Consider the following 24,995-nt stretch of genomic DNA (forward strand, 5'->3'; position numbering starts at 1 on the left):
CTTCGGAACAAGACGTTTCTGACTGATCCCTACCGGGTATTATCCATGATGCTTTAACCAAAGCAAAAACGATCATGCCAGACGCAGTTGTTCGTTTCAATCCCTCTTTTGCCTGGACCGCCCTTTCGGGTTTTCAGTCCACCGGGATACCCTTTTTTGCCCAAGTCGCCTTTTTAGGTTTTCGACTTGCCGGGTGTACATTTTTCATTTTTATCCCTAATTTTTGCCCGAACCTTTTTCTGTTTTTGATTCGCCGGGATGCCCATTTTTGCCTGGACTATTTTGTTCTTTTCGTCCAGCGGGTCTCTTTATACGAAGTATTTTTAACTGCGTCCGCATTCACAGGGGATGGAAAATCTCCGCCATCCATGGTCGTTAGCAACAAGGCTCCGCCAGAGAAAACCTTCTTGACCACGAATAGACCTTCATAATTCGGTGTCCATTTGCCCCTTCGATCGTTTTGAGGAGGAAGGATCCTTTTCAGCACCATATCACCCACGTGATACATCCGAGGTCGCACTTTCTTGTCAAAAGCACGCTTCATACGTTGCTGGTATACCGCCCATGACAGATGGCTGCTAGCCTCTTTTCTCCAATCAGGCTCTCTGAGTGAGAAAGGCGTTTGCCCCAGTAGACGTACGTACCGAAGTACAGTACCCAGAATACAAGCTTCGACCTCGGTCACCATCGTTGATGCATTCCATCGTGCCCCAGGAAGCACTACCTTATTCATCTTATCCTCCCCATCAGACATCATAATCCGTTCGGATTCAGGGTCAGGCCCCTCCTCCGGGATCGGTTACTCTCAATCTTTCGATTAGAGCACCTCGAGATGTCCTCATCAGGGAACTCAAACGTCCTCGGTTGATAACCCTCAATAGGTTGCGGAGCAATGTAATTAGACAATACACTCCTTGATTGCTTTCTGAGAGTATTACGAATTGATCAACATTTTCCCCTTCTCACAACCCGTCCGGTAAATGCCGGATTCTCAAACCCATACTTGATCAGATCCATCTCGGAAATCCACAAAGTGGTATGAACCAGCATATACTGTCTCAGTCGGCGAGCAGCCTATGCCAAAGTACAGCAAGTTTTCTCGAACAGTGAATGTATTGTTTCACAGTCGGTAAACTTTTTGCTAAGGTAAATTGCATGCTCTTTTCGACGAGACTCGTCATGCTGACCCAATACACCTCGTAGACCCCTCGAAGGCCGTCGAGTACAGATTTGACAATTGCTCCTTCCATGGGAGGCGTCAGGATCAGAGGTTCCTGCAACTTATTCTTTTATCTTTTCGATACCCTTTGGCAATCATTATTTCACCTGACCGTTTGATCTTCTTTTTTTTCTTTCAACATCTTGAATATGGGTTCCTACGTGGCTGTTAGATGAGATATGAACCATGACAGGTAGTTCAATCTATCTATGAAACCACGAACCTCTCTTTCTTTTAGTTCAGGCATTTTTCTTTCTTTTTTTTTTTTTTTTTTTTTTTTTTTTTTTGTTTTTTTTTTTTTTTTAAAAGCAGGAGCAACCTCGATTCCTCTCTTATAATGAACCCCACCGATTTACCGGATCGCACTCTGATAGTGCACTCATTCTAATTCAACCTCAGTTTGAATTATCTCCACTGGTCAAACGACTTGCCCCCAGTCTGCCAGATGCCCCTCTTCTGACTGGGACTTTGCTATCATGTCATAGCATAGCATTCCATTTCATGATGAATCATATCATGAAACGAAGTCACCATGGCTCTCTGATATAGGCACTGGCGTTCTGCTTCTCTAGAGGACAGTCTTCTCTCTATGGTAGCTTGTGAGCAACGACATCGGTGTTTGACCTTGGCGTATCCTGACGTGACCAAGTAGAAACATTCATATGCTCTTTCAACAAGCCTACCATCCTGCTTTTGGCTTGCCTCTGAAACGGCCCCAATTTTTCCTTCCCTGGAATAACAATCTCAACTCGCCCTCGAGCGGCTGAATCACCTTCTCCTCTTGTTTCAGCAATCTGGCTAATTCCAGCAGATCACAATCTTCTTCGCCTTCTTCTTCGGCCTGATTGCTCGGTTTGTCGAAGTCATATGAGGGGTAACCAAATTGTTAACAACGAGATCCGGAGAATTATTTTTGAAGTTGGGACGAGACAAATCAAAAAAAGATGAAAAATGAAAATAAACATTGCCATTTTTATTTGTTTTTAAACTGCAAAAATAATTGAAAAACAGGGAACACCGTTTTTTGACTGAAAAACATCCATTTATTAATGATGCAGAAATGCAAATTTAAACATGAGGTGGCCCTTACAATGAACCATTACATGTCGGGCAACACGTATGGCTTTCATGCATATAAACTGAAAACAAGAAATAATACTCTTCCAGATGAGTAACAATGTTGATCTTTCAAACCCTCCAGTTCAGGATTTGCTGCCCCGGTGCACACGGTTTTACCCAACCATCCAGCTTACAGTCACTGTTGGTCTTTCCACCCACTGCCCGGGTGTAATCTGAATCTTCAGCAATTGCACTCACCGTCGCTTGACCATGGACCGGTATGGGATTAGCATTAACATTCGGTGACGGTGCAAAATTGATAGCTTTGGAGTCCACCAGATCTTGGACGACATTCTTGAATGCTCTACAGCCCTCAATGTTATGCCCCTGCGTACCAGAATGAAATTCACACTTGGCATTCTCATCGTAATCAGGAGGCCACTGATCTGTTCTTATTGGAACCATCGCCCTCGGCTGGACCAACCCCAAATCCCTCAACTTTTTGAACAGCACGGCATATGACACGGGCGGCTTGTCGAAGTGACGATCAACTCCTTTCCCTTTCACCTGGTACCCGGCTCTCGATTGCGGTGGCTGACGTTGCCGTCTGGCTGACTGATTACCAACAGGGATGTTTACCGCAGCAGCATGCTGATAATAACGACCCCCACTATATCCTCTTTGCTCATACACAGCACTCGAGTCACCCTCATTCTTGTGCTGACCGTTCCCGAATGGTTTCTTTGATCCCGATGACGAAGCATTACCACCCTGGATCTTCCCCATTTTCAGCCAACTTTCAATTCGCTCACCCGCCACCACAATATCAGCAAAGTTGGTGACGGGACAACCCACCATTCTCTCGGCAAAGACCCCTTGCAAAGTACCCATGAAGAGATCAGACATCTCTCTGTCCACTAGCGGCGGTTGAACTCTGGCAGCCAACTCCCTCCACCGTTGAGCATATTCTTTAAACCCCTCACTTGACTTCTGAGACATACCCTGCAGCTGGGTACGACTAGGAGCCATGTCAGCATTGAACTGATATTGTTTAAAGAATGCGTCACCAAGATCCTGCCAGCTCTTGATATCGGACGACTTAAGCTTGGTGTACCACTCCAAGGATCCTCCAGACAGACTGTCTTGGAAAAAGTACATCCACAGTTTTTGATCCGCGGTGTATGCTGAGATTTTGCGGACAAATGCCTGGAGATGAGTTTCCGGGCAGGAACTACCGTTGTATTTGTCAAAGGCAGGCGCTTTGAATTTCTGAGGAATCACAATCCCCTCCACCAGTCCCATGTTGGACATATTTACCACCCCAGGAGTGGCATAGCTCTCAAGCACTTTTATCTTTTCAGCCAGCAGCTGAATCTCCTTGTTCTGAGGTGGAGCACTGTGGGGAACGAACGGTTCATTCTGCATTGAAAACTGGTCAGCCTCCCTGTCCTCCTCTCTATCATCATCAAACCCGTAGAATGGAGGCACAAAATTATCCTTCAGATTCTGCCCCGGTTGGCCACCAGCACCAGCATTATTCACCACACCAATAGTTGCTCTCTTTTCACCATCTCTAGATCCACCCAGCCCCTGGTTGGAGACTCCATCCAGGTTGACCCCACTGCTCACAGCAGAAACCCGCTCGAGTTTCTCAACCTTATCTGCGAGAGCCTTCTGACCAATGGCAAAACCTTGCATTATATTGATCAGTTCGTTCATTTTCTCCTTCAGTTCCAGCATATCAGCACTGGGAAGCTCCATGAGTCTGGGAGTGTTTCTTCTTGTGTAATATCTGTGAGGGCGAGTTGAGTGCAGGGGTACTACTCTTCGAGCGCGAGCAATGGTTCCTGGTTACAAACAAACACGTTAATAATAGTCACCTGCAAAATAAAACACAAGTTATCATGATTATGCATGTATGCAGTGCGTATCCATATGAAGGACACTCTGTCTCTCGACCCTGGCATCATCGAGACAAATAATAATCCGGCATCAATATTCTGATTAGCAGTGTTTGATTTTGTCGTGCAGATCGGAGATATGTGATTTAGCATGATACCCCCAACCATGTGTGTGCTCGTGAGAGTGCATACAGCAAAGCAAATAAAGCTTGAAAACCAATCACTGAATGAAAAATCACCATCACATAGCAAAAGTGCACAATCAGTGCAATAGTCATACATCAACCAGACAAAGTCAAATACAATCCTCCAGAATTGGAAAGAAATACAGACAAGTGAATTCCGTCAACAAGCCTGACGGTAATCCAACACAAATGAAAGATCTAGCTAGATGAGGGTCCCACAGATGGCCCTATCTCATCTTCCATCCTCACGAACTCTGCGGCGAACCTGAGCTCGGTATTCTCCTGCTGTAGTCTTCCAACTTCCTTCTGATGAATCTTCATCTGCCTGAAGTAGTGGTCTCTCTCAGCCATGTAATGATCTCTCTCAGCCTTGATCTTTGCTTTCTCTGCCTCCCACTCTGCAGCGAGGACTCTGGCTCTCTCATCCCTCTGATCCCTGACTAGGATTTGCCTCCTCTTCTCATCTTCTATCACCTTTGATGCTCTGAACAGCTTATCCTTAGTGATGTCGTGCTCCCGGTTGGACGATACTAAAGCTTGGCTGATCTTCCCATAGTAGGCTGTATCCATCTCGAAACGTTTGGCCTCCAAAGCATGTCGCTTGTCTTGATCTTCCATCTTCACTTTGATTTCCTGATTAGCTGTCTGAAAATGAGCAACACTTCTTTCCAACTCCGCTTTCTCTGCAAATAACTGATCTCTGACCCTCTTCATCTCAAGGAACTCCTCCATGCTGACAGAAGAACTTGGACCCTCAATCCTAAGACACACTGAGTCACCTCCAGGGAACGGTAGAAATGTAGACTCAATCCTCTTCCGCAACCAATCCTCAAATAGTGGAAAATACCGGCAGTTGACTTTGCCATAAGGAACCTTACCCCTCCTCTGGATATCTCGCCATTCGTCCAATACCTGCCTCACCTTGGTCTGGTTACCATCAATCGGGAAAAAGAAGGACTCCTGAATCTCTCGCCCGAGAGGAGGACCCTCTATAGCAAACCCCATCTGTCTCCTTAGAAGCGTTGGGTTGTAATTAATGCAACCCTGAACTCCCACCAAAGGCACATTAGGTAAACTCCCACAACTGCATATGAAGTCCTGACCAGCTAAACCATTATGAGTCCAAGCAATGTCATCAGCCCGCAGACCCATCAATCGGAAGGACCACTTGACACTAGGGTCAATCTGAACAAAAGCACCTCGGGAAGGCAAATACCCCATGAACCATCTAAAGAGCAACTGAGAGCAGCATCTAACCAGACCACCCCGCCTCTTCTCATTCCTGTTATGCACTGAATAGTACACATCTCCAATCAGGGTAGGAATAGGGTTTCTCTGTATAAACAATCTGATAGCATTATGGTCCACAAAATTCTTCTGGTTAGGAAACAACACAATCCCATAAATGCTCACAGCAATCAGAGCACAGACCGTCTTCCAGTTACCCACAGCAGCATGTTCCTTGGCATTGGCCTCCAAGAAACTCAAATGAAACCCGGGTAGCTTTCCTTTTTCCTTCAAACCTTCCTTGACCATTTCCGGACTCAAATAAAGAGCACGTGAAATTCCAAAGACATCTGGCTCTGCTCTGGTGACATGAAAAGGAATCTGATCACGGATCTGAATACCCAGGATGCTGACATAATCCTCCATCAGAGGTCCCAACAGATAGTCTGGAAAAACGAAACACCTCAACCCAGGGTCATAGAACTGAAGAAGAGTGTGGATGGCGCTCCTGTCGCAGTCAGTGAGTCTGAAAACCATCTTCAGAATACCGCCGTATGACTCTCTAAACATTCCCACATGGTCAGGAGTAATCAATGCTATCATATCCTTGAGCACACCAATCTCTGGATCAAAGAAACTGTAGGCAACATTGTCTTTCAAACCGGTCCTCATATTTGAACAGAAATCTCTCAACCAGAATCTCGATCAAAAGTGTCCCTGCATATGGGTAAACATGGGTTAGATGCAATTAATGCAAAATGTAATGATGCTGATGAATGAATGCAATGCGTTGCCATCCTCCAAGCCATCTGATCATTTGCACTGAATCTGGGCTCTGAACTGATCATAACCATCTGAGGAATGTACAATCCCAATTCTGACCCACGGGTTCCGAAATAAACGGAAGACAGATACATCATCATCACCATCATCACCAAACCATATCCGAGTAGACACATCACCCTCATCTGAATCGGCCCGGGGAACCCGAAATAAACGGATCCCCACTGATAAAATATCTCGGCCCGGGGAATCCGAAATAAACGGATCCCCACTGATAAGTCACGGACAGCACTCCGGCGTCACGGCAATAAATGACCATAAATCCGACTTATAATTATGTCTCTGAATCACAGATCAAAAGTCACCATCTGAAGGCTATCTGAACAAACATCTGACAGAACAACCCTCCCCTCACAGGTAAGTTCTAATCAAGTCATCCTAAGGCGGATAATGGTCTCGACAATCGGGCGGAGATACTCAATGGGTTTGCCCTTTCGGGTGTGCCATTGTAGCTCTCTTAAAATCGTCTAAACCAAAGATCCGGGAATGATCGGTCACCAGAGTCAACAACTCAAATGGAGTGACTCAAACAAAGCGGAATATCCACAGAGATGAGCACTATCAAGTGAGCCTCGTCCGGCTTGTGGCACATCACGCCGCCAGGCACATGTTGACTTAACATGAAAGAGGCAACGTGAGACCACACTAGTCCTAGGTGTATACTCGGGCCTGGGTTTTAGCCCCACTCAGAACACCCACCCCAAACAGAGGAACCACCTGCACAGAGGACGGCAACAATATGATAGTATGATGCATGCACATATTTAATGCAAGTATATAAACAATGGTTAGTATAATAAATGCAATAAATAAACAAAACAAGCAACCAAACCTATCCTAAAGCGCTAGGAGAGACTCGCTTAGGGACGATGGACCAGCATAGGTCAACATGTTGTATCCCCAGCAGAGTCGCCAGCTGTCGCATTCCGCGAAAAATCAACCGGCGAGACTCGAAAATAAAACACACAGAGCCGCCACTAAGCGTTATTTATCCCAAGATAGGGAAAGGAAACGCTCAGAGAAACCTGGAAAGACATGGTCTCGCGACCAGAGAGAAAAGGTTCGGGAGTCGGTTACGCGAGGGGAAGGTATTAGCACCCCTCACGTCCTAGGTACTCCTAGGGATCCACGTTCTAAAATAAAGAATAGGTTGCTAAACATCACACACACACACGGGGAACGCAGGTGGGGTTAAGAGAAACGGGCTCGATAAGGTATCGCACCTTATGCCTACATATCTTGTCTGGAACAAGAATCAGAGCCACTGTAGTTCGGCTTACACACGCCCAAACCACACAAAACATACCAACAAGCAAGGGTGGCAAACATGGAGCCCGACAACCACTGGATGGAATTACGTCGGCATCCGAACCAAAACACACTCAAAAGGGCAAACATGGAGCCCGACAGCCAATTATTGGACTTACGTCAGCATCCGAACCCAAACAATCAAAAGGGCAAACATGGAGCCCGACAGCCAATTATTGGACTTACGTCGGCATCCGAGCCAAAACACACAGTCAGATAACAATTAAACACACGCAAAAAAGAAAAAGGTTGCCCGGAGTGGTCTCGCACGACCACCTGCCTACATACCTCGTCTGGAACGAGGATCAGGGCGATGTAGTTCCCCTGAAAGGGACTAAATTGCTAACCAGAAACCGGGGAAAGACACAAGACTAGGGAGCTGAGACTCGAGCCTAATGTTGTCATGCATCGTTAACCCTAAGTTCGGTTTTCTATCCTACTTGCATAAGCAAACTAACCTAACCAGGAAAGAAGCTAGCACACAAGCATACAATCATACCAATCAACATACATCAAATGAGAACAGGCATCTCACACAATCATGTCAATCAGACATCCACATAACACGCACTATAGCCAAACAAGGGGCTCAATCAATCAGGTTTGACTGCCTAAGCAATCGTCTGTACAGGCTGTGTTTGCTCTTAACCTTGCCATTACGAGGCTAAGGTGAAGCAGATGAAAGGATGAAGTGAGGATCAGACCTCACAGCTCTTATCCCTAACCAGGGAGAGCTGACAAATGAGCATGGGTCCAGAATAGGGGAACCCTTCTATACTCGATGACTCCGACACAACAGATCTTGGGCTTTTGATCTCAATGCTACAACCATGTAATGGGAGCAAGGAGAAGACTCACTGAATAGTGGGGGACAGGTTGCTTGTCCCTACCTTCCACCAATTGCCTTACTTGAAGGACTTTACCTGCTTGGGCTTAAAAATAAACATACACAAGCATTGCCTCTTAAGGAGGACTTCAGACAATTTGCCCGGCCCGGTAACAGCCGGGTCTCCAGACTACATGAAGTCAAGAAGACCTACCTCAATGCAAGTTGCTTAAGCAACGCAAAGCAAAAGTTCGCAAGGAACTGAGCAACTAAAGTACCTGGAAACAGTCAAACACAGTTAGTACTCAGACAGACAAAACCAAACAGCAAGTTCAATCAGACAAACTATACAAGCTATGCACAAACAAAGCAAGCCAAGGTTCAAGCCTATGCTTCACAACCTACAAAACACAATTATGTTAGTGTACAAACATCAACAACATCAATTAAAACCAACTTGTATCATTTTCCACGTGCATTGCCTTTTTGATCCTGAAAAATCAAGCAAATATTAGCAACTAGACCACTAGGCCAAGCCTAGGGTCCAAAAGCAAGAAAAAATCTAAAACAGCAAGGTATTCATCAACCAACATCAAATTATCATCAAACAAGAGCCAACATCATTGGTCTCATGTTTATATCATCCACCAAGCTCATGTTATGCACAAAACAATCCATATTGGTTCAAATGAAGCACCAAACATACAAACAGAATTATTGCATTCAAATCCATACCAAAACACATCCAAAAATTCTCAAATTAAATACACCTAAACAGGGGTCAATCAAGGTCTACCATGTCAAATTTGAGCTCAATTGGGCAAATGGAACCATGTCAATGAAAATCAACAAAAACAGACACAATTACATGCTTCAATTCACACCATCAATGCATACATCCACTTCAAAAATTCATATCTCATTGAAAACAAAAAAGAAATGGATGAGACCAAAACAAGGAGGTCCTAAAATGTGTCTAGTTCATGCATATCAAATTTCATGGCCATACAACACAATGTGAGCATTTCCCAATCATTCTACCAACCTATGTCATATGAGCTTGCACAAATGATCTCCAGAAATGAAAAATCATGATCAAATAGAAAATGCAGTGAAAAATTCTACAAAAATTCATACAACATCACAACATGCTAATTAACCATCATGCAAAATTTCAGCCAATTCTAACATGTATAGGTCACTCAAAAAAATCCTGCAAGTTGACATAATGAGGTGTGACACAAATTGTCACACCTAAGTTCCAGAATTTGCTGCTCTCTAACCAGGTATCCAAAATTCACGAAATTTACATATAAATAATCCTCAAAGAGTCAAGAACCACCACAAAAATTTTCAAGAATTTATTTTATGATATGAGTATTTCATGATCAAATTGCAAAACATGTCAAAATTGCATACAAGTCAAACATTCATAGACCAAACCAATTTTCCACCAAGCACAATTTCTAAAAATATGCTCATAAAATTCTACAGAGAAAATGGGAACTATCAAAAAAAACCTCATAATTTTTGGACTAACCAATAATTTTTTATGATTTTTCTAAGTTTGTTAAATTATGTGATAATTATTTAACATGTAATACGAATTAACTAACTAAATTAATGGCAGTTTCGTAAATAACATGTCCAAGGCCAAATTCATTAATGTGGTGTCACTTCCTTATTGGCCGTGCTTGGAGGGAAACATGAATTCAAATTTGGCCTGGCACTGTAGCGAATCAAACACGGCAATTTCATCATCTTCCTCGCGCGCTCAACGTGTTCTTCAACGGCAAATTCGGTTTCACTCATTTCATCACCAAAATTCACAAACGAATATCCATTGGAAAGGTCTAAGCATGTAGGTTAAGGATATGCTAACGCTTTTGCCTAACTATCACTATATCTCACGGATCGATCAATTAAAGTTTTGCATTCAAATCTTAAAATCAACATATCTCTCTTAATAATGAACCAAATCAAAAACTACGAATTGCAGCACGCTCAGCAACGAATGAACTACACAAACCATATCTCAATCGAAGAAATCATGACATTCGAAATCTTGTGTACCTGGAACGGCAGTGAGGATTTCGATGATCTTTGCGCCAATTTCTTCCAAACAGTTGAAGTAGAGTGATGAGGAAGGTGAATGATGTGCTTGAACTCAATTGATGTTGCTCCTATTGCATGGAAACTCGTTTTGCCATTGATGAGTGCACTTTGGACAGCTGCGAATCAATGCTTCTTTCCTTCCAAACTTCACAAACAGATGGAGAGGATGATGATACAAGATCAACGCAAAAAGAATTTCGAAGATTGAGCCAATATTGAAGAAGATTGATGGATTTGAAGGTTTTGTGTTCTTGAGCAATTTGAGAGAATGAAGAGTTTTCAGATCTGGTTTTGGAATGTGTGTAATTCTGTTATGATTATGCAATGATTATGAATATATATGGTAGCCTTAATCATGCTTAAGTGTGTAATCAACCAAATTAGCATTGTAAGTGAAAGTGTCATTTTCCAAATGAAGGGTAAAATTGGAATTTCACCATGACAGCTAGTGCCACCTGTTTTGACAGCACATACACCTTCTAAATATCATATGTGAACTGTAGAAACTTGTTTCATGCTCATTGGTTGCTCCATTCTCAAATTCACCATGTGTATGCATTTGGTCCATTTTTGAACAAATCCAATGATGCACCCTCAAAGTACATGTCAAATGGAGTTTGTGCATATAAAGAACTTGCAATTTGGACAAACCATGTGGAAGTTATGGCCTCCTGATTACGGTCTTTTCTGAAATTCACTGAGCCATATCTTGCAAACCACACATTGGATTTTCAAGTTCTTGGACTTTTTGGAAATGTGAGAACAAGATCTACATCTGTCATGTTGAACAATTTTTCATTTGAAGCTTCCTTGGACTTCTGTTTTTGAGGTCAAAAACTTTCCATTTTTGGAAACTTCAGCTACAAGTCACTTTCCATTTTTGGCAGTTTTTGTCCTGACTTGATTTTCTTCATTCTTAAGCTTTGCAATGTCATTCAACACTTGTTCCAACATGAATGAAGTGTGTCTAACTCATTTCCACCTCCAAATTCACCAGATCATGTACAGTTGACCACAGTTGACTTTTCATCTGATAGATGAATTTGGCAATGCATAGATCAATCTGAGCCCCAATTTCCAACTGAAATGGCTCAAGGGTGATACCCTAGCCTCCATAAGCACCATATAGTCACAAAATGATCCTCATCTCCTTCATAAACCCCATCTCCTGATCCAGCCCTGATTGGCCCAATACAACTGATTAGGGTTGACCAGTGGTCAAAACCCTAATCTCAAGGAATCTTCTCCAATCTCCTGATGACATCCAACCATGATGATGATGATGTATCGATTCAATCAACATGAAGACCAATACCCTTGGGAGTCACAAAACCCTAATTCACAGCTCAATCCTCAGATGGCCCATGATCAATCAGTACAACCCTAGGCTTGCATTTTCTGACTTCCTCATCTTCTGATCAAGACTTGGGAAGATAGCTTGCACTATGTAACCACATGTTATGCAATATGAAATGCCTAATGTCTTAAAATGAAATGCAAATATGTTAATGCTAGTCCCAAGAGAGGAGGGCAAATTTTGAGGTGTTACACCTACAAAGATGCACTTCTTGGACTTTGAATCAAGTTTGTATAGATCTTTATTTGATATATGCACATAAGTTAGACACCCAAAAATCCTTAAATTGTCAAGATCAATAGGATTACATGTTCATACCTCCTATGCAACCTTCCCCTCCAATGAAGCCCGTGGTGACTTGTTGATAAGATATCATGCCATGTTAACTTCCTCTGCCTAGAAACCTTTTGATAGTCTAGCATTTAACAAAAAACATCTTACCCTTTCAGTTAAGTACCTATTCATTCTCTCTGTCATACCATTTTTTTGTGGTGTCTTGCAAACTGAAAAATATCTCTTTGAATACCATTTTCTTCACTAAACCTCTTGAGTTTCAAATTAGTGTACTTTGTCCAATTATCTGACCTCAAATACTTGATTTTTTACCTGTTTGATTCTCTACCCCTGTCTTTCACAAGTTGAATTTGGTAAAGAATTTAGATTTATATTTCAATAAATACACCCAATCCTTGCGATAAAAATCATATGTGAAAGTTACAAAACACCTAGAACCATCCATGGAAACCTCTTTGGTAGGTCCCCCCACGTCAGAATGCACACAGTATAAATATCCATTTTTTCGTGCTTCCCAGTCTTGAACCAAACACAACGTTGTTTCCCAAGTAAATAATACTTGCACAATTCCAATTTGTTACTATGGACACCTGTCATACCCCAATTTTGTCTGGGCATATTTAAATTTTTGTAAAATCGATTTCATTTTTAATTTGCATCATATGCACAACATGACATGCATTCCATCATGAATAATAACTAAAATATCAGTCAGAATAAATTTATTAAAAATACAGACAAATCGGTTAAATCATTTCTCAAGAACGTGCAAAATCAGCGGGTAAAAAGTTTCAAAATTAAAATTACAGACACCAGTATTATTAATCTACAGTTCACGTAGTTTAACTTGGTGCGCTTGTTGTTTATTTTAGCGGCTGTTTCGGTTGCATTTTGACTCGTCTGAGCCTTTTAACCGATGAAAATTTATTTCAAAATTTAAAGAAACGCTGTATTTTTTCAATAAGTATATTTTGTCCTGATCATTTTAGTGTGTCTGATTTAAATTTTCGAGCAAATTTTCATCCGACTTCTGTTTATAATCGGTCCTTTTATTTCTTTGTTCTAGTTTTCAAATTAGAGATTGTTTTATTATTATTATTACTTAAATGAAATTGCTGTTTAGGAATTTTTAATAAATGTTTTTATAATAGATAATAATAATTGTTAACAAAATAGATAAATTTAATAGCATTGGATGCTTTGTAGTGTTTTTGACCGCTGGTACCACTCTAACGGTAATAAAAATGCCAGCTTGCATCTATCTCTCCCTACTTACCTACACGCCACCTACCACACGTGCCTTTCTCCTCTCACACACACTTTCTCTGTTTTCACGTCTCCCTCACCTCATATAATCTCTCTCACTCACTCAAAATGAGAACACACACTATTCACCTGCCTCATAGGATACATCCCTCACTCACCTACTTCACTCCCACTACACACTCTGAGAAGGAAAAAAAAAGAAAAAAAGAAATTAACAAAAAATCTTTTCCTCTTCGTCTTCGAGATCAACTCCTTTCATCTTCACTCTCCTTCCGGCACACCACCATCCACGCACCCCCACCGGCGAAACTCTCACAAACCTCACGCCGACACTCCAACCGCACCGCTCACAACCATTCGCTGTGAGAAGCTTCCAATGACAACAACACCGTTCCGCCGGAGAACTCCCTCCGATTCGCAACCTCCATCGCCGGCAACCACCTACAACGAACGAAACCTTCACTTGTTCCATCTCTTCTGCCTTCCGTCACGCGCATCCACCGCGCGCCCAACAAACACCACCGCATCAACCTTAACTCACCAGACGCAGCTCAATCAAATAACCAAGCCAAGCTCAAACTTCAACTCGATTTTGAAGAGAATCAACTCGTTGAGAAGATCCGAAGGTTGAAGAAGAAATGTCGAAACCCAGATGACGTCGTTTTAAATGATGAAACCAAATGTAACCATGGATTCATGATGCCGGCAACACCGTGTTGACAAGGCGTTGGTAATCTTCAAATCATGTTTGGATCTATTGGTTTGATGCCTGCTGTTGACGCACGTTGGAGTTCACCGCACCGTTATTCTTTTCTTCATTGCGTTTCCGGTTAGTAATCCCTGAGCATTAGATTTTATTTTATTTTTTATATATATTGTTGAGGGTCGTGTTTGTTCTCAAATGAAAAAGCAGAGGGATGTTACAAATCAAAGGGAGTGGATTTTAGCATTTTTCTTTGTTATTGTTCTGGAACATCATAAGTCTTAATTAATTTTATTATTATTATTTCATCCCTATTAATCTATTTGGGATTTAGAAGTCATTTGGGCTGAATTTTTTTACAACCTCAAGCAACTCTAATTTACATATACCCTGCTTGTTATGTCCACCCATTTTATTACTTTTATTTGTCATTTTTGCTTTTCTATTCAAATTAGGATGAACCAGGTTGATTAGAGCATGACATCATACTATTTGGACTTGTAGGTTGATTTGTTTTCTATGTATATAAGGCTATGTATCAGTGAATTAATGTGAAAAGTTAAATATATCATAATATTTTTTATCCACGAGGAATATTATATATAGTGAACAAAATTATATAATAAGACTTTCTAAGGGACATTAAAACCTTGTTCGATTTTTTTTCATTGGACTATAAGCCTATTGCCACATGCTTCCATTTATTTTTTACATATTGAGTTTTCGGTTTAATAGGATACCAACATGAGTGCTGAATTTGGAAGCCGTCGCCGACACGAGTATTGTAAATATATAAATATCGTGTAGTTATTGCTATGTTACTTCACTTGTGTTTTAAATTAGATTCTTTTAATCCACGGATTCGGCAACTTCAGGCCGATATGCCTCTAAATTCCAAATATATCAATAGAATATTTTCACCGCGTTTTGAATTTGCGTATGGCATTAATCATATTGTCATCACGCGCAAACCGGTTCCGAGCACATCTTCATCAACTCATACCGATTAAATCAATATTAACACTTATTTTCTTTCTCTTCTAATTAAATTGATTAATTAATTAAATTTTTACTTAAACAGTTTAATTATGATTAATTAATTTTAATTAGCTTGATTATTTGATCCAATTAAATAATTCTGATAATTAATCTTAATTAACTTGATTAATCAATTTAATTGAATTTTAATCAATTAATTTTGTTAATGAAAAATGGACCGATTTGTTTCACTATCATCTTCCATTTCATGATACATGCCCGATTCTATTCAACTTCACATCATTTCAAAACCATTTCATCCTCGACTCATAATCATTAAAAATCACACAATTCTCCGTTTAATATCAAGCCCATTTCCAAATGCATTTGTAAGCCAATTGCTTTTAAAGCATCGCCATTAACCTCACATAGCTTAGTCTTGGGCTTTCTTACAATGAGACCTATTCGGTTATTAATTAATCGAGTAGATGATTGATACACCAAAATGATCCAATTTATCCACAAATACAAATTTAAAACCTTGATCCCATATCGAGTATTTTTATTCAAGCTAATTGAAATACCTAAACCACGATTAAATATTATTCCGTTTAGAAATGAAAAGGGGGATGGTTTTGAGTTTTCAACTCCTCTCCTCGATTATTTGAATACGAGTTCTCTTACTCGGTTAGTCAAATAATTGTCATTTCTAACTCGCCTAAGCTTATTGAAATCGAATCATCTTAAAATAAGAAATGAAAAGGGAGATGACTTTGAGTATTCAACTTCTTTCCTCGATTATTTGAATACAAGTTCTCTTACTTGGTTAGTCAAATAATTGTCGTTCCTCTACAAATTTCCGAACCTCGATTAAATCAAAATATTTTCACAGTAAGCTAAATGAAAAGGGAGTTGATTTTGAGTTTTCGACTTCTCTCCTCAATTGTTTGAATATGAGTTTTCTTACTAGGTCAGTCGAACAATTGTCATTTTTCCACTAACTTATAACTTAATCAAATCATTTTCACAACAAACTATACGAAAAGGGAGATGGTCTTGAGTCTTCAATTCCTCTTCTCAAATACTTGGATATGAGTTGTCTTACTCAGCCATTCGAGTACTTGTCGTTTATTCTAAAATACGTCAACCATATACAACCTTATTCTCATAAATATTCAGATGAAACAGAAAGCGGTGTAGAATCTTCTATTCTCTTTCTCGATTATTAGGATACGAGTTGTCTTACTCAATTATCCGAGTATTCGTCATTCTTTCAAAACACCTTACTTACCATCAAATCCTTTTTATAATTAAGGATGAAACAGAAAGTGGTCTAGAGTCTTCTATTCCCTTTCCCGAGTATTAGGATACGAGTTGTCTTACTCGACTATCCGAGTACTCGTCTTCCATTCAAAACACCTTAACTATTATTAATCTTTCCTATAAATTAGGATGAAAAAGAAAGTGGTCTAGAGTCTTCTATTCCCTTTCCCGACTGTTAGGATACGAGTTGTCTTACTCGACTATCCGAGTAATCGTCATCCAACCAAAAAAACATCTCAACCAATCAAAATATCCAATGTATCAAATTGTCACCATAGTGTGACCAAAACACTGTTAATCCTTTCTAATGCGCATAACAAACCAATGCTTAAGCCTCCGCCGAGAGTAGCCAAGCCAACGTTTAGCCTTTAGAACGCGATCTAAGCAGTTATTCACTAAAAGACATCAACCAACCGTAGTTCCCAAACTACGAATGCTCTGACTTGCTTATTACACCATAAGGATACATAGGCAGGAGATTGCTGTATCTTCGCGAGCACACTAATAAAAAACCTTCCCTTTCCCTTTTTGAGGTTCTCATCCATTTCTATTTTTAATATTTTATAACCTAAAGATAACAGACAAACATAAATTAACACTCGAAACACACATTAGAACTAAAAGGTTCCCGTTGAGTACAACGGACGTAAGGGGTGCTAATACCTCCCCCTTACGTAATCCACTCCCGAACCCGAATATGGTTGCGATGACCATTATTCCATTTCATAAAGGTTTTATCGATATTTTCCTATCCCTTCATTGGAATAAATAAAGTTCGGTGGCGACTCTGTTCGAACGTAAATTATTTTCCGCGACCATCGCGAGGAATCATATTTTTTGAGATGCGACAGATGGCGACTCTGCTGGGGACAAGCTCCAAGCAAAAGAGAGTGAAGCCTAACTTAGTTCAGTTGATGTATTGTGTGTTAATTTTATCTGTTTGTTATTTATTCTGTTATTATTATGCTATCATGATTATTGTATTATGGTTTATTGAATATGTTTTTTTTGGGGTTCTCTGGTCGGTGATACTTTGTGAGATAAGCTCTCCACCCGAGTCTGAGAAAAACCATAAGATTAAGTTGGTGGTTGCATAGTGGGCGCCCACAAGGAGTCTTCCTTGTTGGGAAGATACGAAGACCCCGCCTTGAGGAGATTCTCTTGAGATATTATTGCCCGACGAGTTTTCATCACGATGATAGTATTTTCAAGTTGGATCAATGACTCTAGGGACCTTTTAACCCACTCTATCCGGCGGTTATGTAGTATTAACCTACGAAGTTTCAAACTTGTTGGGTTAATACGAAATCCCCAATCAGATGAGATCCCTTGGACGTATTACTATCTTACAGTAATATTTCCAACCTCGATCTATGACTCTGAGAACCTTGTTAGAACCCTGGACTCGAGAGTCGTGTAGTAGAATCCTCATGGAGTTTTCCTTGTTGGGATAATACAAAGACCTCACCTAGACGAGATCTTCTTAAGGATACTATTGTCCGACGAGTCTTCGTCACGGCAGTGACGTCCTCAAGAAATATCCATGACTCTGGGAACCTACCAACTGTAGAGCCTACCCATGAGGTTACATTAATCAGAGATACCTGTCATTTACCCGTTATTCTGATCCGTCTGAGAACACTTTGAACATGTGATCCTAAACATGTCACTACCTTCATACACATATCATTGCATTTGCATTCATCATCATACATTTCATATCATTTTTCACCAAAAAAATAAATACAAAAAAACTCATTCATCCTTCGTCCATAACCTGCAGATGATTTCCCGATACTAATATCATACTTGAAGTAGCTCTTGAAAGATCATGGATCCGTTGGAGCAAAGCCATATTCCACTGAGAGGAGATGTGCACTCGATGAAAAATCAGCTAGACCAACTTGTGGAAGCTATGATAGTTTTAGCAAAGCAGGAAGACATCCTCAACACTGGCAATCGTTGGACTGATTTGTTTCTATTTTTGCATTTGTAGTTTCTTTGTTGTTAAAAGCTGCCTGTGTTTAAACATTGTTGTTTTTAATGGTAATATTGATGAAGTAATGATGCATGTTTTGAATTAATTATCTCACATTCGCTCATTTTTCTTCTCTTATACCAAAAACAAAAATACATCAGTGTTTCTCCCATTCACTTTTCTTTATCATAACTTTTGTTTTAACAAAGATTTGAGGGAGGATGACGAAAACAATATACCCATAATTGCTGACTATATGCTTTTGGATAAAATCCTACGGATGATGTACATGCGTTGTTTCAAATCCCCAAACACTAGAGAGATAAGGAGTTAATCCCTAGTCAACCACTTCGAGCCTAGAAGTAGGAGTTTCTTTCGGATATACAAACCCTTATGTTTAAATCGGGGTAGGGTAGTGTTCAGTTAGTCTGACTCCACATTTGGATTGCAAGGGAATACATTCCGTCTATGGATCAACCACATGATATTCTTTACACACATCCTGAAGTGTCGAAGGAACCATACAAATCCAAATTTTATGTCGGTTGTTCTTCAATGACCAATGACTTGGCAGTCACAATTTAAAAAAAAAATCAATAAAAAAGCCCGCTAGGTCGATATCCCAAAAGGAGACTTAGGCAAAAACCAGGGCAATCCCGATGGACTAAAGCTTCAAAAAGCGGTCCATGCAAAAGTTAGGGATCAAAACAAAAATCAAAGGAGGTCACGAAAACCCTCAACAAAATAAAAACAAGATTTAGTGACCACCATATCAAGAATCAAAGGGTCACCAATATCCATGAAGAGCAAAATAAAGTGTCTGTCATTTCAAGAGATTCGTACACCTTCAAAATTCTCTTAAAAGACGAAAGTGTGTGTCGAATTAATTGAACGTAGGATTGGAGATCATCATGAAGAAGGGGTGGGTTAAAATAAACTTTGAGCCTTATATCCTTTTGTTTCAATAACCATGAACCAAGCCACGTTACAACCCTCAAAAGACCTAATTGAGGTAAGGTTATTCTAAAAGCATACCACAACAAGGTTGCGTAAACTGACTCCTAAAAATTTGCTAATCTTTTACTTTGGTACAATCTTCTTGTTATATCCTTCGCATTGTTAAATCAGCATTACATTTGGACTCATGGTCCACGCGTCACACACTATCACATCATTCCAATAAATGATTCTTTTTCAAAACCTGCATAAGTATCGCATTAAAATTACCATTTCTGAACAAACAATTTTAACTGCAAGACAGTACTTGACGTCAGGGAAATTCCAACAATAAGGAACGGTCAGAGGAACTTGGACATTCGTTGGTGCTAACCCGAATCAAGACTACCTCACAACCTATGAATCTGAGACATGCCACCTAAACATCAGTTGGTCATAGGAAGATTACTCCAAGAATTGGTCAGTCTTAAACAGTCTCCAACATCTGTTAATAAATGTGCAAATCATTTCAAGAATCAGTTGATCCAGAGCAAATCATCTCAGGACTCTATTAACTAAGGGCAGATCACCTAGAGGTTCTGTGGGCCAGGGGCAGACCCCTTCAATGTTCAAGTAGGGTGAGTTAAGTCGCTTCAACGCTCATACCGGGGCAAGCTACCTCAAGAGCACAGAAAAGTCAACCACTCCAAGAGTCGGTTAACCAAGGATAAATCCTTTCATGGATCAAAATTTTGGGGCAAGCCATCTCCAAATTATGGTACAATTGCTTTCGAAATCCTTTCAAGGTAAACGTCCACAAAGACTCAACAAACTGGGGCAAGATGAGCCACATAGGAGCAAGTCATCTCCCTGACTTCAAGCTGTTCAAGGGAAAGCTTTTTCACACGTCATCAACTGCAGAGTTCAAGATGAGTGTCGGGGAATCACGCTATCACCCCATAAAATAACCTTTTGACGGACAAAAGCCTTTCTGCAAAAAAAAACCTTCTCTTCCAATACCCGCGCAGGGTGTAACACCCTTCTACCCCAAACGACATATTTAAATAGATTATCAGAGTACAACATGTAGAAGAGTTTACATTTCTTAAAACATAACACCTATCGCATCACAACATAAATCATAATATTTATTTTAGTTAAAACTTCGCAGCGGACAACAACATAATTATTATAAAAATGTTTCAACATTATCTCAACAATTAGTCATCATAAACAACGTAAATAGTAATAATAATTTAGCTATCGAATCCCATAATCCCCGGTGTCACATGACCAGAGCATTTGACTCGACTCTGTAGAATAACTCTACGCTTATTCTTCGAACCTCAACAATAGCTACTCCACTTTATCTGCACATTGCTCATCATGGATGAACATAAACACATGCAGAAGGGGTGAGAATTACATTATTAAATAATAATATAACGACAGAAATATAAACATAAATATATTTCACATATACCAACACAGCTCATCATAATCATCATAATCAACATACTCATGAACATCAACAAAACAACTTATCTATGCAATGCACACACCCATGCATGACTCAACACGACTCGGTATACCCATTTTGTGACCAACTACAGGATCACCACTCCCAGATTCATCACCATAGAATCCGAGTTCCCCGTAAGGAACCAAGCCTCTCAACAAGCCCGGAGTCAACAACATCATTGGAACTCAGTCCGTTCATCACTAGGCATCGGCCTTTCATGAATGCATGCACACCAAGCATTCATCATAATCAACATAGCAACAACAGCATCATATAGTCATGTTATCATCATCATTAACACATTCTACCATAAGAGCATATCACATCATGCCACATAATCAAACACAGTATTATCGCACTCTACTAATATCTATACCACTCAAAGCAACGGAAATTGATCCCTCGTATACTATGCATCAGCTAAGTTACCTCGCTCAGCCTAAACAACCGAACTGCACAACAACAGCCAGGAAAGACCACAAGTCTGCCCATACGCGTATTGCCCATGCTCATACGCGTATTGCCCACGCTTGGCCAAATCCATACGCGTATTGGCCATTCCCATACGCGTATGCTACGCGTATCACTTCCCCATACGCGTACCACCAGAGACCATTTCACGTTCAAAATTCCATCTTCCTCCTCCATACGCGTATTGCCTAGCGCCATACGCGTATCAGGCCATCTCATACGCGTATTGCCTAGTGCCATACGCGTACCAGGCCATCTCATACGCGTATTGCCTAGTGCCATACGCGTATGACCAGAAACCAGATTTCCAGATCTGCAATGGCTCCATCTGCTACGAGATCTACCCAAATTCATCCCTCCACAGTCCAATTTTCACACAGAATCACTCATATCATCTAATACAATAGTCCCCTATTCGATTTCACAAATCCTAACATCATTGCATATAACTTCTACGAATTACTTCGATTAAAATCCTAATTTCGTTCATCCAATATTTCACCAGTTTCAGCATATTATTGTTTAATAAGGTTCAGACCCCTTACCTCTTTGGATTGAAGGAAGCTCTGAGCAATCTTTGGCCTTTTCCTCTTCCTTCTCTTTCTCTTCAGCTTTTTTCCCTTTTTCCTTTGACCCTGAGACACAATACGTGAAAAAAACCAACTCTGAGTTCTCCTTTGGAATCTTTTATCCACTTTCCACTTTTACCCTTCCACTCTTCATATTCCACTTATTTTATTATTTAATTATTATTAAAATAAATAACACTTATAATAATAATAATAATAATAATTCCCAATATTATTTAATAATTCCTTTTTACCTTCAAATAATCGTATTAAATAATATTTAAATTATTCTAACGATAATCGGGGTGTTACAACTCTCCCCCACTAAAAGAGTTTTCGTCCTCGAAAACATACCTCAAGCAAATAGAGCCGGATACGACTCCTTCATCTGATCTTCACGCTCCCAAGTCAAGCTCTCACCAGCTGGACCTCCCCAAACAACTTTCACTAGAGCGATCTTCTTACCTCTCAGGGTCTTCTCTTCTCGGTCATCTATCCGAATTGGCAACACCTCAACGGTCAAATTATCCCTCACCTGGATATCATCTAACTGAACAACATGCGAAGGATCCACAATATATTTTCTCAACTGAGATACATGAAACACATCATGCAGATTAGAAAGCGACGGCGGTAAAGCTATTCGATACGCCACTTCCCCAACTCTCTTCAAAATCTGATACGGACCCACAAACCTCGGAGTAAGCTTTTTAGACTTTAAAGCTCTACCCACACCTGTCGTCGGAGTAACTCTCAAGAACACATGATCTCCCTCTTGGAACTCAAGTGCCTTTCTCCTCTTATCATGATAACTCTTCTGACGACTCTGAGAAGTCTTCATTTTCTCCTGAATCATCTTAACCTTTTCAGTCGTCTACTGCACAATCTCAGGTCCGAGTACAACACTCTCACCTGATTCATACCAACACAATGGAGTTCTACACCTCCTACCATACAATGCTTCATATGGAGCCATACCGATACTAGCATGAAAACTATTATTATAAGTAAACTCCACCAACGGCAAATAACTATCCCAAGAACCACTCTGCTCCAACACACAAGCTCTCAACAGATCCTCCAAGGATTGGATAGTTCTTTCAGTCTGACCATCAGTCTGAGGATGATAAGCTGAACTCAACCTCAACTTAGTCCCCAACGCTTTCTGCAAACTTTCCCAAAATCTAGAAGTAAATCTGGGATCTCTATCAGACACAATACTGGATGGAATACCATGCAGCCTCACTATCTCTTCGATATACAACTCCGCCAACTTCTCTAAAGAGTGATTAATCTTCATCGGCAAGAAATGCGCCGACTTAGTCAATCGATCCACAATCACCCAAATAGAATCATTACCTTTCACCGTCCTCGGCAATCCCGTCACAAAATCCATGGAAATGCTATCCCACTTCCATTCAGGAATCCTCAAAGGTTGCATCATACCTGCCGGTTTCTGATGTTCAATCTTTGACTTCTGACAAGTCAAACAGGCATACACAAACTTAGCCACATCTCTTTTCATACCAGCCCACCAAAACAATTTCTTCAAATCTTGATACATTTTAGTTGCACCTGGATGGATACTCAATCCACTCCTATGGCCCTCTTCAAGAATACTCTTTTTCAATTCGGACACCTCCGGAACACAAACTCTACCTTTAAACCGCAGTATGCCATTCTCATCAATCTCAAAATTACCACCATTACCCTGGTTAACCATAGTAATATGATCAACTAGAGCGACATCAACTTGCTGACTATTCCGAATATCTTCCAGAATTCCACTAGTCAACTTCAGCATACCCAACTTTACACTATCAGCGGAAACTTCACAACCCAAACTCATATCACGGAACTGTTCAATTAACTCAAGTTCCCGAACCATCATCATAGACATATGTAGAGACTTCCTACTTAACGCATCTGCAACTACATTAGCCTTACCGGGATGATAACTCAATTCGAAGTCAAAATCCTTCAGTAATTCTAACCACCTTCTCTGTCTCATATTTAACTCTTTCTGATCAAACAGATACTTCAGACTCTTGTGATCACTGAACACTTCGAATCTGGAACCATACAGATAATGCCTCCACATTTTCAACACAAATACAACAGCTGCAAGTTCTAGATCATGCGTAGGATAATTCTTCTCATGAACTCTCAACTGTCTAGAAGCATAAGCTACAACTTTACCATTCTGCATCAAAACACCACCAAGACCCATCAACGAAGCATCACAATAAACAACGAAGGACTCACCAGGATTAGGCAAGATCAACACTGGAGCACTGGTCAACCGCCTCTTCAACTCAACAAAACTGGCTTCACAAGCTGCATCCCACACATACACTTGACCCTTCTTAGTCAACTGCGTCAACGGCAATGCCAACTTAGAGAAGCCCTCAATAAATCTGCGATAATAACCAGCTAACCCCAGAAAACTGCGTATCTCAGTAGCAGACTTCGGAGTCTCCCACTGTAATACAGCATCAACTTTAGCAGGATCAACAGAAATCCCACCACTCGAAATCACATGGCCAAGGAAACTCACTTCCTTCAACCAGAACTCACATTTAGATAACTTTGCATATAATTTCTTTTCCCTTAACACCTGCAAAACAATTCTCAGATGTCCTGCATGCTCTTCTCCCGTCTTAGAATATATCAATATGTCATCTATGAACACCACAACAAAATTATCAAGGTACGGATGAAATATACGATTCATATATTCCATAAACACACCTGGAGCATTAGACACACCGAACGGCATCACAGTGTATTCATAATGACCATACCTCGTACGGAAAGCAGTCTTCGCAATATCATCTGACTTCACTCGGATCTGATGATAACCCGACCGCAAATCAATCTTACTGAAAACATGAGCTCCAACCAACTGATCCATC

General features: G+C 40.5%; 1 protein-coding gene across 1 annotated transcript; it reads right to left on the reverse strand.

The window, feature by feature from the left end:
- Nucleotides 1–4,098: 4,098 nt before the first annotated feature.
- On the reverse strand, nucleotides 4,099–8,852 carry LOC127102945 (uncharacterized). The gene is made up of 3 exons (XM_051040258.1): nucleotides 8,783–8,852; nucleotides 5,103–6,308; nucleotides 4,099–4,158 (listed from the first exon to the last, which is right to left on the reverse strand). Exons 2-3 carry the CDS (start codon nucleotides 6,261–6,263, stop codon nucleotides 4,099–4,101), a joined length of 1,221 nt encoding a protein of 406 aa, XP_050896215.1. The 5' UTR covers nucleotides 6,264–6,308; nucleotides 8,783–8,852.
- Nucleotides 8,853–24,995: the final 16,143 nt, after the last annotated feature.

Source organism: Lathyrus oleraceus, chromosome 7 (genome assembly GCF_024323335.1).
Source record: "Lathyrus oleraceus cultivar Zhongwan6 chromosome 7, CAAS_Psat_ZW6_1.0, whole genome shotgun sequence".
NCBI lineage: Eukaryota > Viridiplantae > Streptophyta > Magnoliopsida > Fabales > Fabaceae > Lathyrus > Lathyrus oleraceus.